The sequence below is a fragment of the Solanum tuberosum genome, unplaced genomic scaffold, assembly GCF_000226075.1.
Source record: "Solanum tuberosum cultivar DM 1-3 516 R44 unplaced genomic scaffold, SolTub_3.0 scf00141, whole genome shotgun sequence".
NCBI lineage: Eukaryota > Viridiplantae > Streptophyta > Magnoliopsida > Solanales > Solanaceae > Solanum > Solanum tuberosum.
In genome coordinates this window covers 546,224-565,161 of record NW_006239075.1, presented here as the reverse complement: position 1 = coordinate 565,161, position 18,938 = coordinate 546,224, and the positions used below count along the sequence as shown (strand labels likewise).

The window sequence follows — 18,938 nt, the reverse complement described above, 5'->3', positions numbered from 1 at the left end:
AACCGGACAATTTCTATACACTTTTCTAGCAACAATAGAGACACCAATGGGAGTAGATACTTCATATGACTCATGCAACAATTCCGACTCGACATGAAATTTTCTAGCAACTAAGGGGGTAACAAAGGAAAGGGTGGCACCCGGATCAATCAAAGTATAAACATCAAGATCAAAGATTTGCAACATACCGGTCACCACATCCGGGGTCTCATTAACACCTTGTCTACCATGCAAAGCATAAAATCAATTGTTCCTTGGGGCACCACTTTGAGAAGCACCTCTACCCAAATGAGTAGTGTTAGCACTTCGGACCTTGTTGCGGATCTTGGGACACTCAAACCTCTTATGACCCACTTCTCCACATTCAAAGCAAGCACCCGAACCCTTCATGCAAGGACCACCATGCTTCCTCCCACACTTAGGGAATACATCCATAGAACTCACTTCACCTCCCCCTTGAGGTCTAGGAACATTGATAGCAAATCCCCGGTTGACATGAGGGTTTCCTCGGCCTTGATGAAATCTAGCACCCTTAGGGAACCTATTCTCCAATCGGGCCCTCTTGGCCTCGTGCCCCCTTTTCTTCCTCAATTTCTCCTCCTCCATTTGCTCGGCATAAGTCATCAACCGAGACAAATCCATATCTCCAATGAGCATAGCGGACCGACACTCCTCACTAACCAAGTCGGATACACCCATCACAAATTTGTTCATCCTCGACCTAGAGTCGGCCACCAAGTGAGGTGCATACTTGGAGAGTTGGACAAATTTGAGGGCATACTCCCTCACACTCATAGCTCCTTGCTTCAAGTTCATGAACTCCACCAACTTTGCCTCCCTAAGCTCAAGAGGGAAGAACCTATTAAGGAAAGCAAGTTTAAACTCCTCCCACAACACCACATAGCCATTACCTTTCTCACCCTTCCATTGATCAAACCAAATTTGAGCAACCCCCTTGAGTTGGTAGGCCGCCAATTCCGCCTTCTCACAAGCACCAACATCCATAATGGTCAAGATTTTGCATACCTCATCGATGAACTCTTGCGGGTCCTCATCCGCCTTTGAACCATGGAAGACCGAAGGGTTCATCCTCATGTCCCTTCCTCTAGTCGTAAGAGTAGGACAATTTCTCACTTGATGATCAGTTTTGCCATACCCATAGCACCCACTAGTACCGGCTAGACATTTCCCATGATGCTTGTCACGACCCAAGCCTAGGGCCTAGACGTGACATGGCGAATGAGGAACCCGAAGGAACCCCAAACAAGCCTCTCAAACTTGTCATCACACTTCATCGGTCGCGGAAGTACATTCAACATTAATTAACGGGAAATAGGGACTAAGGGCAAACCATTTCAAAATGACATCATAGAACAAGAGTCAAGCTCATTTACAAAATACTTGTCCAACGCACACCTCTACATACATAGATAGGACGGGGCCATGACATTCTACCGGCTCCCCTCATAGTCAAAATACAATTGCAAGCTAAAGTCTCAAAACATAGGAGTAGGAAACATAACATAGCCCTCGAATCATTGAGGACTCACCAACAAACTCGGATAAGCGTCGTACTAGCCACGTGAATGGAGAGAAGGATCAAGAGTAGCTCCGGTCCCTACATGGTGACATCATGTAGGCAAAATATGCGTTAGTACTTGGAATGTACTAAGTATGCGGGGTGCAACACAACAATAGACAAGGACACAATCGAAATACAAGAAATAGTTTCATAGGCATTATGAATAACAATATGAGGATGCATGATCAAAGTGAAGTCAAAACATGTTTAAGTAACTCTATACTAATAGTAGATATCATATGTGTATGCATGATCCAACCAATCTATAACCCCAACTTAGGATGGGGGATGCCGTTCACACCCGGACACCCTGGTGGCAAGGTATAAACCCCTCACATGGTTGATGTTGGTCACACCCCAAGCATCCTAGGTGGTGAGATATAAACCTCTCACATGGTTGTTCGGTTCTTTTCCCCCAGATCGGGCATGGTGATGCAACACTTTATATAGGAAATTCCCATTAGGCTCTAATGCAATCTCACGTATGGAATGAACATATACACAAGCTTAGTTTGTCATCAACACATCTCTGGATTTCCATACATCTCATAACTCAACCTTTAAAGCATCGATTCATCAATTCTCCATAGTTGGACATTTTGTCAAACACCTTGAAGGCATGTAATGGAATCAAAGAGCATGGAAAATAGGGTAGTAATTATGCAGCCAAACCAGTGAACAACCTACAACAACACCTTTTTAACACCCACAATACCACATGAAAATCTCCACATCCATTCCAAATTTAGGTTCAAGTTCTAGGGTCACAACTGAAATGACCCAAAAAGTTCTTAAAAATGTGCTTCGGAAGTTACCGGAAACTTGTTTAGCTATATATAAAAATCCTAGATGGAGATCACAGCTCACATTGTATCAGTTCTTCAGTTTCTCTTCTTCTTCCTATTGCATGAAGCTCTAAGCTCCCATCAATGGAGATCAATTCTTAGATTTGATAGAATTCAAGATTGGGATAAAAGAAGCATCATTTGGGGTAAAGAAAGATGTATGTAAAGGATCAGAGAAATCAGAGTTCTTGCAAAAACAATGATACAACTTTTTTCGAAATTGTATGAGCAAGAACAGAACAAGAACTCCACAGTAGTACTATGAAAACAATTCACAGTACTAAATTCGATATTCAATTCGAAATCTATAAATTTTAAAAATAAAATTCAAAGTACAATTCATAATTGAGTTTTGAGTTGGTCCAAATTTTGCCCACCATTTACATAAATTGGTACGGAAGGAGTATTAAATTTCTTCCAAGTTCCACTAGGGAAAAAACTTACCCGCACCGGATGTATACACCAAACTAAGCCAATTTCCATTATTACATGATTTAATGAAGTAAAACACATGTTAGTTAATTATGGTTCAGTAAAATGAACTATAAATTTAAACACATGACATACATGTATTGGCTTAGTGTATACGCCTTCCACTAGTGTTCTCATACGAAGTAATGACTTTGCTGTCATGCTCGATGTGATTAAAGCAATAATGGTGAAAGAAGGCAACTTAATTAAACATTGCAATATTTTTTATGGAAATATTTTTAGAAAAATAATTGAATTTATTTATTTATTTTTTAGTGTTTGATAGGTAAAAAAATATATTTTTAAAAGTATTAGTAATGAACATAATCTAGATAAATAGTATAGGACGTGGAGTCAGGAACATGAACTAAAAGAGTGGGGTAAAGATGAGGTGTGTTAGAGCGTGGAGGACGCAAATAATGTAGAATACAACTTGTTTTTTTCCTACTTCTCTTTTACTCATTTTTATGGAACTTACTTTTATACATAAAATATATTTCAAAATTTTTGATCAATCAAACATGATAAAATTAGAAAATATTTTTATCACCGAACATACCCTTAATTTGTAAAATAGATCAAGTACTTTTATCCCAATTAATTTTGTCTAGCTGTAGATTGGTTTCACGGGACTAACTTTATGCATGCAATTAACTTTGCATTATTTACTTCCTTTTTAAAAAAAAAAATAAGTTTTCACTTTATTATAAAATTAGTATTTAGTTATTAAATATACTTGCATTGTAAAATTATAGCTCAAAACTTACCTTATAAATTTTTAGCTCAAAACACAATATATAATATTATACGTTCAGATATACAATAATATACTAAATTTTCTTTCCTTTTCTTACGAAAATGTTTTAAAATTTGATATATAATATAATACACCCAATATATAATATTATATAAAAAATTATAAAAGACATTTATACATCATATACATCTGATATATTAGTATACAAAAAAGTGATTTCGTATTCTTTCTTGAATTAAATCATTAGAGTCATTCACAAACACCTCAAAAATTATCCGAAGTCACCCAAAATTTTATAATTAGGCTCCTCAATACGTAATCGATCGTGTTCAACAATATCAACTTGAAATCGAACTTATTTGAGAAAATTCAATTTTAAAAAAACTTCGAGCTTCAATAATAACTGAACACTGATTTTGAGAGAAGACAGTTTCTCCGCCTCATAACACAACTCTCAGAAAAACCCAAATCCAATAATTTCCAATTCCATAATTCGCTTATTCCCTTTTTCAAAGTTCTACCTTACTTAAAAGACTAAATCTCAATATGTATTATCTGATAGCTAAATGCTAATTAAGCAGCAAATTTGTCAAATTATATTTAGTTTCAATTTTACTAGATAATGATCTCTTTTGAACTTTTAATTTTTCTTGTTTAATCACAGATCCACATCATTAATTTAAAAAAAAAAAAAAAAACAATTATGAGGTGGCATACAACGTTTGTTGGGTGGAGTATTCAAGCCAATTTGATAAAATAATCATGAAATTTGGCTAATTTAGATAATCATCGAAAAGATTAGCTAAATAATGTAGAATAACTTTATGAGTTGTACTAAAATATAATTATCTCAATAAAATTTTCAAGTCCAACTTAAAATTGGATTACAAATTTGAAAAAAAAAATACACTAAATTTATTTTCAAACTTCATCTTCACATACCAATAATATAGTGTAATGATCCGAATCGTCATTACATAGGAAAGGAAAAATGTCAGGGAAAAATTTAGTCTCCCAGCCGCCAGAGCGGGATTGATGCCGCCAGGGCGGTAGCGCTCTAGTGGGATTAGTTGCCACCAAAGCGGAATGGGCAAGACAGAATGTAAATAACGCGAAGTCTGATTTTCTTATTTTTTCCAAAACACCTAAAAGATGCATGAATCACCCCAGAAACCCTCCAAAGGCTGCTCTAGGCTTGGGAAAGAATGACGAAGAGATTTCTAGTGCGGGAGATCGATAACTTGAGAATTCTTGGCCAATGCACCGTCTTGTCATCCGAAAATCAGAATTGGAGCTATAATTCCATGCAGCTGCTTGGTGCCTAGGTAGACTAGGTTTATTAATTGAGTAGTTATAAATCTGTTATTCACTGCGGATATACTGAATTTGACGATAGAATTCATGTGTAGGCTTTTGTGCAGCGAAACGATGTGTTCGTACTTGTACCCTAGTTGTTCAATCAGACGTATACCGTATGAAGAAGTCTTATTCGATGAACTAGGGCTAGGAGATGGGTTGCTTTCCTAATTGTGAGATTGATATCAGTTTATTTCAATATTGTATGTATGCGTGTATGCAAAGAATGATAAAAGATTGGAAACGAACATCATGAATTGATTATGAACAATGCATGCCAAGAAGTTGAGTACTTGACTATATATATGTGAGTATTGTACGTTATGGATGTGATTGTATTTGTATTGTGATGCATGGGATCGGGTGTCACGTACCGGCACACTAACTTGTATTGGATCGGTGTTACATTTCGGCACACTAACTGGGATCGAATGTCACGTACCGACATACACTTGGCATTGGATCGAATGCTACGCTCTGGCACGCTAACTGGGATCGGATGTCACGTATCGACATACATATTGGATCGGATGCCACGATCCGGTACACTAACAGTTTGGGTATGGGTTCCATGAGAGGACCATTGATTTGTCATATATGTGTAATTACTTGAGATTGATAATGTGGAATTGTACATGCTTCCTAGAATAATTATTGGACGGTACATTATGTTCTTATATGCGGGGTTGCGATGTTGTAAGTTAATTGGAGATATCTATTTGTGTAATGAATTTGTGAATGGTAGAGTCCCAGGTCGGGTTGCGGTATGGCAAGGGAGAACTATGGGTCCCGGTGCTATCTTGTTATTTAGAATGTGGTCATGGGCATTATTGTTGAGGATTGGGGTGGTGTTGGTGATAATGTTAATACTTGGGTTTTTTCCCTGGAAGGGATTAGTATGTGAACCATTAATAGGCTTGATAGGAAGTACTATGGAGTCGGAGGTTACGTGGTGATGTGGAAAGTGTACGGGTGTATCATGAATGGTTGGCCGGTTTGGTAGTAGAATATTTGGAATCTTCTCTGAGAGACAAAATGGTTAAGTTACGATCAAGAAGTGAATGAGTAAGGGGTTAGAGTCAAGCGTGCTACTGGGAGTTAAGTATTCAGATATGGTAAGGATAGGGAATTATAAAGGTGGAGGAATGAATAGTCTTATTGCATGTTTTGTTGGTCGATTTCTTATATTATGCAGTGGGTATCGGGTTGATCGATGATGCCTATCAGTACGTGTGGTTTTTTACTGATACTACTCTTGCTAAGTCTTTTTGGGCATAGTCTGGATGCAAGTTCGGTGATATTTCGTAGGTGAAGACGAAGGCAATCTCCAACAACTTCTACTTTTCTTCCATGTGGTGGGAGCTGTGTCATTTACATATTGTTATGTCTTGTACTCTTAGTAGCTCTTGTACCTTTTTAGACCTGATCCCTAGGGGTGTTAATTATTTTACAAGTCTTAACTCGAATTGTCTAAAGCTTTTAATTTATGAAAACCTCCTTGAATTGTTTTTACCTTAGTTTCTTAATCTTCCGCATGTTTAAACCGTTTGGAAATTGAGGGTTCGCCTACTTAGGTGGTAGAGTAGGTGCCCGCACGGCCCGAGGGGTTGGATCGTGACATATAGTCCCTCGAGGGAATTTTCCCATTTACAAATATATAATCAATATAACTTCATCTTCAATTTCAACTTTATAAGTTTTAAATAAATTAACAAATTAATAATCTTTGAACCCTACTAAAATTTGTGATGTGGAAAAAGCTATATGTTATTGGGAATGAGATTATTATTGATCGCTAATATATCTTGTTATCGGCTTTCTTGTTGATGTACCTTTTTTTGCCACTTTCTCACGATCACGATCAATTTTATTTTTTTTGAAATACTTTATGATCATGCTATTGAAACTGGAGAATTAGAAGTCCTCTTTTTACTTATTCAATTAAAAAGACGTTGCTAGAAATTAGTATTTACAATGAAAATAATGTAAAATTTGAAGTGAATTTTTAGATGAAAAGGGATCTCTTAATAAAAGGGATCAAGTCGAATGAGTTTGGACATTTGTATAAAGTCGCATTATAAACTTGAAAGTACATTATTATAACCTTTAAAACATTATCGTATTGGTTTAAAAAAAAAACTATTTTAAAGTGTAAGTTGACTAACTTTAATTTATGAGGAAAAAAAGAAGAAGAGAGAATAGTCTTATTCTTGTAAAATTGAGTTTTTCGATGCCTGATGGGTGATCGATTAGGGGCAGAGGCAGATCCACCTTTACTAGTAGGGGTAATAGGATGTACGTGCACCCATTAATTTAGAAAAAAATTATGTGTATATGTGTATATTTATCTTGAAAAACTGACAAAAATTAGGATATAATTAATCTGCACTCATAAAGAGCATAAGAGTGTTCTTGTTAGGGATGGCAATGGAGCGGTGCGGAGCGGGGGTGGGGTGAATTTAGCTTAACCCGCAAAATTTTTAATTCGCCCAGCATAACAATTTTTTTCATTTTCAACCTGCCCTACCCCTCCCTGCATGAACCCGCCCCACATAATTTTTTTAATGTTTTCTTTTTCTATTTAAGTTTGATACTAAAAATAAAATTATTTCAGTAATGTATGAATTAATTATTTTTATTCATTTGCCTAAGCGTTAAATTAACCTAGCTACTCCCATGTTAAGGTGATTATATTATCTTGTGCTTATTATTATTATTATCAAATAAACTATATATATGATAGCATTATTGATAGTGGATGTAATCTTAATTGTTAATTACTAGAAAGGAAAGTTATAACAAGAAGAAATCGCGATAGAACTTGTCTTTGATTGAGATTTAGACCACTGAAAACTATTAGATTAATTCCTCATATAAGTCACTCATGCAATACTTTAAATATATTTATTAATTTTAAAATTAATTTATGTTTAAAACAAGTGAAGATTATAAATAAGCTTCCCAAGCCAAAACTAGCATAAATAGAAGCTCTTTGTTTCCAATTTTCCATCAGCAAAAATTTTCAAAGCAAGTATGACTAGTTTGAACAAGTTAACAATCTTTGTTTTCCTCTGAATTTGCCTTTCATCATCATGGGCTAACAACACACATGATGACTTTCTTGAATGTCTTTCTCACAAAATTATGAACTCAAACTTAATATCACAAGTCATTCACACTCCTAAAAACTCATTATATTCAACCATTTATAACTCCTTTTATGATAATCTAAGGATAACCTCCAACTTCAAACCATCAATTATTTTCACTCCTACCAACGAATCTCAAATCCAGGCAGCTGTACATTGCTCCAAGATACATGACCTACAAATTAGAATTCGAAGCGGTGGACATGACTATGAGGGTCTTTCATACATTTCGAAGACCCCCTTTGTCGTAATTGATCTTAGAAACCTAAGATCAATCTCCATTGACACCGAAAAGAAGACTGCTTGGATTCAAGCTGGCGCGACCATAGGGGAAGTTTACTATAGAATCGCGGAAAAAAGTAAAAAATTGGCCTTTGTTGCTGGGGTTTGCCCAACTGTTGGTGTTGGTGGACACTTTACTGGTGGGGGCTATGGCATGATGTCACGAAAATTTGGCACTGCTGCTGATAACATCATTGATGCTAAGCTAATTGATGCTAATGGGAGAATCCTTGATCGAAAATCAATGGGTGAGGATCTTTTTTGGGCTATTAGAGGAGGTGGAGGGACTAGCTTTGGTCTCGTTATATCATGGAAGGTGAAATTACTGGATATTCCTGAAAAGGTGACCATGTTCAAAGTACCACGAACATTGAAACAAAATGTAACTCAACTTGTTTACAAATGGCAACATATCGCTGACAAAGTTGATGACAATCTCTTACTTAGGCTCTTCCTGAGGAGTAGTAAATCTCCATTCAAGGGTGGACAAAGGATTGTCCACGCCCTTTTCAAAACAATGTTCGTTGGAGGAGTGAATGAACTCCTCCACGAAATGCAAAATAGGTTCCCGGAACTAGGGTTAGTGAAAGAAGATTGCATTGAGATGAGTTGGATCGAATCTATACTCTTCTTTGCCAATTTCCCTAGGGGAACATCACTTGATGTGTTACTAAATTGGAATACAACTAATCAAGGATACTATTTCAAAGGGAAATCAGACTATGTCCAACAACCAATTTCTATAAATGGTCTTGAAGGTATATGGAAATTATTCAACCAAGTAGACGAAAACTCGGCAGAATTACAATTTAGTCCTTATGGAGGAAAGTTGAGTAACATCTCAGAATCTGAAACTCCCTTCCCTCATAGAGCTGGAAATATATTCATGATCCATTATTCGGTGACTTGGGGGGAAATAAAAAATTCTCAAAAAAACATAGCTTGGATTCAAAAACTTTATGAATACATGGGTAAGTATGTGTCAAAATCTCCTAGAGCAGCTTATTTCAACTATAGAGATCTTGATTTAGGAGTGAACAATATTAATGGAAACACAAGCTATGAACAAGCAAGAATTTGGGGAGTGAAATATTTCAAGAACAACTTTGATAGATTGGTGAAAATCAAGACTAAATTTGATCCAACAAATTTCTTTAGGAATGAACAAAGTATTCCTCCACTATCATCTGAAGTTTAGAAGTAATTTATGCAGTTCAAAGGCAAATTAAGCCATTACTGGTTTCTAAAAATAAGGCTTTTAATAAAACTCCTTTATGTATTAACTGGAGGCACGATATATCCAGAAATATTTTTTTTACATGAATTCAATTCTATGACTTCAAATTTAACATAAATTTTGAAAGATTAATTCAAAGTTCACTAAAACAAAATAATTTAGTCATAAGCTTGGGTTTAGGATAGAGTAGCCTCTAAGAATCCTAACAGGAATCAAATATGTCTTGTAGAGTCCCAACTAGAATTAAATGTGTCTTGCAGAGTCACATAAATTTTCAATGAATACAAATGTCCCCTGCTTCCAAGCTTGTCGGAATATAGACTTTATGAAACTCAAAAACAAGGCTTGAATTACTGTTCTTCCACCTTTGCAATTTTGTGGCTTCAGATTTACAGATTTGATTTGTATGAAGAGAAGAGATGAATGGCAGATTTTGTCCCAGATATATATATATATATATATATATATATATTTGACTTCCATAAACAATCTATGGTATTAACTTTTGATTTTCTATGATACTTTAAAAATAAATTAAAAACTAAACATTAATTTGTTAAATTACTTACACTAACATCTTTGGTCGCGGTCATTGATATACATGCGATCGGTAGAAATAATTAATACTAGGTTCTCCATTTATAATATGTTTGTAACTTTGTATTCTCTTTTAAGTTTATTATGGGTCTCAACAAGATTGAGGGCTTAAAGTCAAACTCTATAGAGAGATTGATTTTAATTCGTTTTTTTAGTTGACATATATAAATTGAAAAATAATGAAATACTCAGTGTAATCATACAAATGAGATATATAAACAATGCAAATTGTCAATGAAAAAATATAGTATACAATAAGAATAATAATGAAACCTGACTCAATAATTTAAAAAGTTGATATAATGATATTGAAATAATGTTGACTTGTTGTTGTACTTAAATTTGAAGAAGACACCCAAATAAAAAAAAATTGATCTTTCTGTAAACAGACAACTATAGATTTTGTATAATGTAGAAGATTTTATGGTTTGGAAGACTTAAGAATATTCAATAATAAAAATAATGAAACAGAAATGAAAAAGGTAAATATAGTAATAATAAGATGTAAATGAGGCAACAAAATAAATAGTCATATGAGAAAAGATATACAATTACCTAGGTAAAAAGTTATTATATTTTTTATCCAAAAAGTTTTTCAAATTTAATAATACATGAGATTTTCTTAACCATATATCTTTAAAAAAAATTGAGGACTTCGAAGTTACTTTAGTGATTTTATAGTCAAGCCAGACGTGAAAGGAGACTAGGATCTCTATTTGTTTCCACTCTTCCGATTGAAAAATATGAAGTTCATAAAAAGTGGAAATGATGCTCATAATTAGCGTGTTTGTATAACAATAAGTCATGCAAATCATACATTAGATAGAACAAATGAGCAAGTTATAGTGTAATGTTTTTACGTGGGGAACAAGTATTAATTGAATTAAAGGAAAAGGAGGTAAGGTTTGATTCCCCTCTAACTAATGTTCTTTTTTTATTTGAAGTGAAATGGATATGGTAGCGGTCTTGCTTAACCCCGCATCACATAGGAAGTGAACACTCCTGTAAATGGTAAAAAAATAAAAAATAAAAATTTAACTCTTTCCATAATAATGTAAGCTTCCCAAGCCAAAACTAGTATAAATAGAAGCTCTTTGTTATCATTTCTTCATCAAATATTTTTTGCAAGAAATCATGACTAGGTTCAAAAAGTTAATAATCTTTCTCTTTCTCTCAATTTGCCTTTTATCATCATGGGCCAACAAAACACATGATGATGACCTTGATGAATGCCTTAATCACAAAATTATGAACTCAAACTCAACATCACAAGTTATCTACACTCCTAATAACTCATCATATTCCACCATTTATAACTCCTTTTCAAATAACTTAAGGATAACCTCAGAATTCAAACCATCAATTATTTTAATTCCTAATGATGAAACTCAAATCCAGGCTGCTATATATTGCTCCAAGAAACATGGCCTACAAATTAGAATTCGAGGCGGTGGACATGACTATGAGGGACTTTCATATATTTCGGAGACCCCCTTTGTTGTAATGGATCTTAGAAACCTAACATCAATCTCTATTGATACCAAAAAAAAGATTGCTTGGATTCAGGCTGGCGCGACCCTAGGGGAAGTTTACTATAGAATTGCAGAAAAAAGTAAAAAATTAGCCTTTGTTTCTGGGGTTAGCCCCGTTGTTGGTGTTGGTGGACACTTTAGTGGTGGAGGCTATGGAATGATGTCACGAAAATTCGGTACTGCTACTGATAACATCATTGATGCAAAATTAATCGATGCTAATGGACGAATTCAGGATCGAGAATCAATGGGTGAGGATATATTTTGGGCTATTAGAGGAGGTGGAGGGACTAGTTTTGGTCTCATTATATCATGGAAGGTGAAATTACTTGATATTCCAGAAAAGGTGACCGTGTTCAATGTGCCACGAACATTGGAACAAAATGCAACTCAACTTGTTTACAAATGGCAACATATTGCAGACAAAGTTGATGACAATCTCCTTCTCAGGCTCTTCGTGAGAAATAGTGAATTTCCATTCGGGGGTGGGCAAAGGGCTATCTATGCCTTTTTCACTACAATGTTTGTTGGAGGAGTAGATGAACTCCTCCACGAAATGCAACATAGGTTCCCGGAACTAGGGTTAGTGAAAGACGGTTGCATTGAGATGAGTTGGATCGAATCTATACTCTTCTTTGCCAATTTCCCTAGGGGCACATCACTTGATGTGTTACTAGATCGAACTAATCAAATAGGATTCTTCAAAGGGAAATCAGACTTTGTCCAACGTCCAATTTCTATAAATGGTCTTGAAGGTATATGGAAACTACTCAATCAATTATTAAGCGAAAACTCGGGGGCTGAATTACAGTTTAGTCCCTATGGAGGAAAGTTGAGTGACATTGCAGAATCTGAAATTCCTTTCCCTCATAGAGCTGGAAATATATTCATGATCGAGTATGCGGTGTATTGGGGGGAAATAGAAAATTCTCAAAGTAACATAGCTTGGATTCGAGAACTTTATGAATACATGGGTAAGTATGTGTCAAAATATCCTAGAGCTGCTTATTTCAACTATAGAGATCTCGATTTAGGAATGAACAACAAAGGAAACACAAGCTATGAACAAGCAAAAATTTGGGGGGAGAAATACTTCAAGAACAACTTTGATAGATTGGTGAAAGTGAAGACAAAAATTGATCCAACAAATTTCTTTAGGAATGAACAAAGTATTCCTCCTCAATTATCTTAAGTTAATTAGTAGTAATTTATGCAGTTTATTGCAAAGCCATTATATTAGTGGCTTAAAAAAAAAGGCTTTTATGTATTAAATGGAGGCATGATATATCCAGAAAAAATAGTGTAAGACAGTTTCATCGTATTTAACTTCTATGAAGGATGGCAACTTATTGTATTTTTCTCGTAATTTTCAAATATTCAAATTTAAAATATTAAATTAATATAATGATTAATTAAATTATTTCTCGTAAAATAAAACGTGACAATCAAAAGAAAACAACGAAAGTTCATATATTTGTTGACACCAAATAGATTACTAGTGTTACTAGTGTACCTGTTTGGCTAGATTTTTTTGAAGTAAAAAACATTTATTTATTTTTAAAATGTTTGGTAAAAATGTTTAAAAATAAATAAAAGAGTATCCCCCCCCCCCACCCCAAAAAAAATAAAATATATCCCCCCCCCCCACCCCCACCCCCCAAATTTGATATTAGCAAAAATAATTTTTAAATTAATTAGTCAAAAATAAATAAAACCATACTTTTCAAAAGCTTATATACTAGGTGATAGAGCTGTCAATATGGCAAGTACGTGGGCTACAGGATTGCCGGGCCAACCTTCTTTATGTAAAAATATATTTTTTATAATTTTTTAAATTAAATTATAATTTCAAAATATTATCATAAATATCGACAAAACAATATTACATGGTGTTAATGTTACTACTTGTTAATCAAATCCACAAATAAAATTATCTTTATAATATTTATTAAGGTTTTTCAAATCAAAGTATAAATATCTAAATAGAAATATTAACATAATTTTTTTTGTCACATTAAAACACAAAAAATGTGACAATATTCCAACCATAAAAAAGTTTAAAATAAACTCCTTAAAAAAAATCATGAAACTTATGGCATATCTAACACATCATGAAATCTATGGCGTATCCAACACTTTATGATCATCTTCATCAAGCATATCTGAATCAGCTTGTGGCAAGGTTGTCTTTACATCTTTATTTTCATCTGCAATTTATATGTAGTTTCAATTAGTTAAATATTAAATAGATTTTGAGTTTGGATTCTCTTTAATTTTAAATTTTAATATTATATTATATTTTTAAAACTATTTTTATTTGGCCCACGGGCCGGCCCTACCTATATTTCTCAAGCCCCACAAATCAGTAGGCTTATTCTGGCCGGGCTAAAAAACCCTTTTTCTTAAATGGGCTCCAAAAATCTTAGCTCAGCCCTATTAAATTCCGAGTTAGGTCAGGCCGGCCCAACGGGCCTAGCCCATATTGACGGCTCTGCTAGGTGAGCTTATCAAAACATTCTATTAGTATTTCAATGTTCCTATAAACTAGGTGAGAATATAATTTCAGAAATCTCGACCATAAATTAAGTCTTGTAGCATTAAACTATATATCATATTTGGTTCTAAATCATAATTTTTTCAATATACAAATAGAGAAATGAGGAAAATTAATTAATATCTCTTTCTCTCTCCATCAAGAGAGAAAGAGTCCTAATGTGTTTGTGCACGCACGTCTCCCCTATTTTAATTGAGAATCCGCACACCTTTTATTTATTACACCGATTTAAACATAGTAATATGTTTTTTCTTGTGAATATCAAAATATAAATATATGTATTTATTTTATGTATCTTATTCAATATTATAAGGTGTATAATTAATACACAATAAATTAAGTATAATATAAGCAATATATGAGCTATTCATATACAGATGTGCGTGGGTAAAGATAGATTTGTTCTTAATACATCAAAATAAATAGTGGATATGAAATAGTCGCATCATAACTAATTTTAATATAATTAATCTCTATATACTCTAATCATTAACTATGGATTTGACCAAGTCCATCGTGTACCATGTGGGAAATATAAGTGTTTATATATGTACTCATATTCTCTCCGATCATTTTACTTGTCCATTATATTAAATAAATATAGTTGTCGAATAATTTATTCAGTTTGAAAAATCAAGAGATAATTAATTATTTTATGTTTATTTTATCTTTATTATTAAATATTATTCATATCTGATATATTTTCTAAAATATTAAATTTAATATATTAAAAAAATAATATAATAATGTTATTGTTATTATTTATTATTTCTTAACGCATATGTCAAGTGGACAACTACTGTATGAGGAAAAGAAGTGTCTAATAATAGGTAGGAAGCCACCCCACCATGAATATATATTCATCATGAGTTTAATTAATTTGACAACAACATTATTATTAAATTGAAACTGCTCCTATTAGCTGGCATTAATGCATAGTGATTGTTGTCAACTTGGCAGTTGGCACTAACGTAATTGAGTTTAGATTTTAAAAAATATATATTTTTTAAAAATAAATATAGTCACTTCGTTATCAGTTTTAAATTAAAAAAATAAAAAAAATATTTAGATTTATTAATATTTTTCGAATTGAAGTAGGATAAATATTTTTTAAATTAAAAAAAAAAATCATCATTAGAAAAAAATGTGTTTTTTAAAAAAAGAAATAGGAGTAATATATTTAATGTAAAGGAAATATGTTTGATCCATTAAAGTCATTTTTGGACCAAACTATCATATGAGAATATTTTTATTTATTTCACATAGTTCCTCTGTCCTATTTTTACTTGTCAAATTTTGACTTGACACAAGAAAATATTGATTGCTATAGTGAGGGTATAATAAAAAAATTGTGCTTTTTTTATTTGTCAAAAATAACAAGTAAAAAGAAAAAAATGTGTTTTTTTTAAAAACAAATAATATATTTAATGTAAAGGAAATATTTTCGATCCGTTAAAGTCATTTTTGGACCAAACTATCATATGAGAATATTTTTATTTATTTCACATACTCCCTCTGTCCCATTTTTACTTGTCAAATTTTGACTTGACACAAGAAAATATTGATTGCTATAGTGAGGGTATAATAAAAAAAAATTGTGCTTTTTTGATTTGTCAAAAATAACAAGTAAAAAGAAAAAAATTGGACAAGTAAAAAGAGACAGAGAGAGGGTAGTTTAAATATATTTTATATCATTTTCCGTATAATAATAACGTATTTTTTCCGTTCCTATTTTGTATGTCGTCTTTACTAAAAACTGATAGTCCTAAATATTTGTTATTATACAAAACCAATACATAAATAATATTATTCTTCTTATTTTACCCTTGAGAGTTAATATTCTTGAAAGTATGAATTTGACCAACATAAGAAAACTAAATGATTAATTGATGTTCATTGTCCAATTTAATTAATCAAAATAAATTATAATTTATGTTCATTTATTAAAAACTTAACTTTAGATGAACATTAAATAAGTGTAAATTTATATAGTTTCTTAAAGAACTTAAAATATAAAATTATAACATATAAATAAGAACAAGAGTATCATGTTACATTAATTGAGGATTTGACCGAGTCCTTGATTATGCGCAGATTCTAAAATGACAACAGACCTTAATCTATATTTCTATAATATAAATCATTTTCCATCATGTGCACTTATTCGATGTATTTACCAAATTAATGAAACAAATAATTAATTGATTTTGCTTCCCCTATAATTTTGAAGATCCAAAATATGGTTGAAGACTTTAATAAGTAAATGAAAATATGCTTTTTCCTAACACATTTAAGCTTATAGTAGATGAAATTATTCTGAATCTCAATGTCATCTATTATCAAAAGAACTTTTCACATTTTAGGCTTATTACAAAGAATCAAATTTGCACGCGATAATAAAGTACGTTAAGTAAAAAAGTACACCATGTTTTCTCTAACATCACTTGTGTATGAACACGAAGTACTAACTAAATTAAATTCAATATCCATAGTAAAAGAAAAAAAAAAGAAACTTTATTTATTCATAGTAACAAATCAAATCATATTGAACTTTCAATCTTTAAATAAACATATTACTTTGTTTATAATCTTCATAAACAGATCTAAGATCTATCACTAGTGTGAATATTACATTTTAAGAATCAAACTAAACAACAACCAATCATAATTATAAAAATGAAATACATCAAATATAATATTTACTTAATTCCTCCAAGAAGGGTAAACTGGTATGCTTTGTTCATTCCTAAAGAAATTTTGAGGATCAACTTTAGTCTTGATCTTCACCAACCTATTGAAATTTTCCTTCTTGAAATACTTTATCCCATACACTTTCCCTTCAAAATAACTCAATTTCCCATTATGTGTAATTCCCAAATCAATATCCCTATAATTCAAGAATGCTAACCTTGGTGATTTTGACACAAAAGGTGTCATATAGTTATAAAGTACTCTTGTCAAGTTTAGATAATGGTTTGAAGCCTCAACTCCTTTTTCATTCCAATTTGTTGCATATTGAATCTTTGCTATATTTCCATCTCTATGTGGAAATGGCTTAGCTAAAGGTGAAATTTCACTCATTCTTCCACCATAAGGATTAAATGTCAAAATTGTTGGTGTTTGTAGTTCTATCATTTTCTTGAATATGAACTCTAACCCTTCTTTTGACATTGGTTTTTGCAAGTAATCTGACTTTCTTTTCAAGTATGATAAGGGAGGTGACCTACTTAGCAAAGCATCAATAGGGGTAATTGGGGAATTTGTATAGTAAAGCACGGATTCTATCCAAGACATCTCGATGCAATCCTTTCGTTCTAACCCTAGCTCTGGAAAACTCTGGTTGAGAAGCGAGAGGAGTTTATCTGAGTCTCCAAGAAATAAAGTGAAAAAGGACACCCTTATGGTTTTCTCCGAGGTACGTGTAGTGCTATTGACTACGTCAATGATCATTCTCATGAATAGGTCATTGTCCCACTTGTTAGCGCGACGTTGCCATAGGTAAGCAAGGTCAAGGGCATTTTGGTCATAAAATCTCGGGACTCGAAAAACTGTCACCTTTGGTGGGACTCGTACCAACTTTATTTTATACGACAAGACAACTCCATAACTTACCCCTCCACCACCCGTAATAGCCCAAAATAAATCCTCCCCCATGGATTTACGGTCGAGGATTCGTCCATTAACATCGATTAATTTTGCATCGTCGATATTATCGACCGTTAAACCGTATTTCCTCATCATGTTACCGTAACCGGCCCCACTAAAGTGTCCACCAACTCCCACGGTGGGGCAAACTCCCGCCGGAAATCCATGCACGTTGCTTTTTTCCGCGATTCTATAGTAAACTTCGCCAAGGGTTGCACCTACTTCAACCCAAGCCGATTCATCCTTAATACTAACATTTATCGATCGGAAATTGAACATGTCAACGATGAAAAATGGTACGTTGGACACATAAGAAAGACCCTCGTAGTCGTGCCCTCCACTCCTAATTTTCATTTGCACACCTTGTGATTTTGCACAAATAATTGATGCTTGAATATGAGATTCATGTTGAGCTGTGAGTATGAAGAGAGGTTTCCTAGTTGTAGACTCATTGAATCTTAAATTTCTTATGTAAGCTTGCAAAATAGATGGAAATGAAGAATTATTTGGAGAAAATACTAATGAAGAAATTGGATAAGAAGGGTTGGAATTTGTTTCAAGACATTGAAGAAATGATTGATTTTCATGTGAAGGACTTATTGAAGTAGCAAGAACAAGAAAAATAATAAGAGAAGAGGAAAATAGTGGAATTTTCATCATTGTATGAATAATTTGATGTGATAAAAATGATTTGATATATGGTATTTTTATAGGGAAATATTGGCTAATAAGTCAATGAAATAGGTTTGAAAATTAAATAGGTATACAATCATATCTGTTTCCAATTTGACCAAAGAAAATTCAAAGTAAGATATCATAATCGTATCGATATTATATTGTATGCTTTGACATTCTAGTAGATACAATAATTGTGTACTTTCTCATCATCATCTTTGTAATATTATTCGTTTGTGTTATTAATTATAGGGAG

The 18,938-nt window shown here is 33.0% G+C and overlaps 2 protein-coding genes across 2 annotated transcripts; one reads left to right on the top strand and one right to left on the bottom strand.

Moving 5' to 3' along the window:
- Positions 1–8,074: 8,074 nt before the first annotated feature.
- LOC102595242 (cannabidiolic acid synthase-like) lies at positions 8,075–13,030 on the top strand. The gene is made up of 2 exons (XM_015311152.1): positions 8,075–8,561; positions 11,931–13,030. Exons 1-2 carry the CDS (start codon positions 8,156–8,158, stop codon positions 12,998–13,000), a joined length of 1,476 nt encoding a protein of 491 aa, XP_015166638.1. The 5' UTR covers positions 8,075–8,155; the 3' UTR covers positions 13,001–13,030.
- Positions 13,031–16,907: 3,877 nt separating this feature from the next.
- LOC102594245 (reticuline oxidase-like protein) lies at positions 16,908–18,669 on the bottom strand. Its single transcript, XM_006352936.2, has one exon. It carries the CDS (start codon positions 18,665–18,667, stop codon positions 17,066–17,068), a length of 1,602 nt encoding a protein of 533 aa, XP_006352998.1. The 5' UTR covers positions 18,668–18,669; the 3' UTR covers positions 16,908–17,065.
- Between the last annotated feature and the right edge of the window lie 269 nt (positions 18,670–18,938).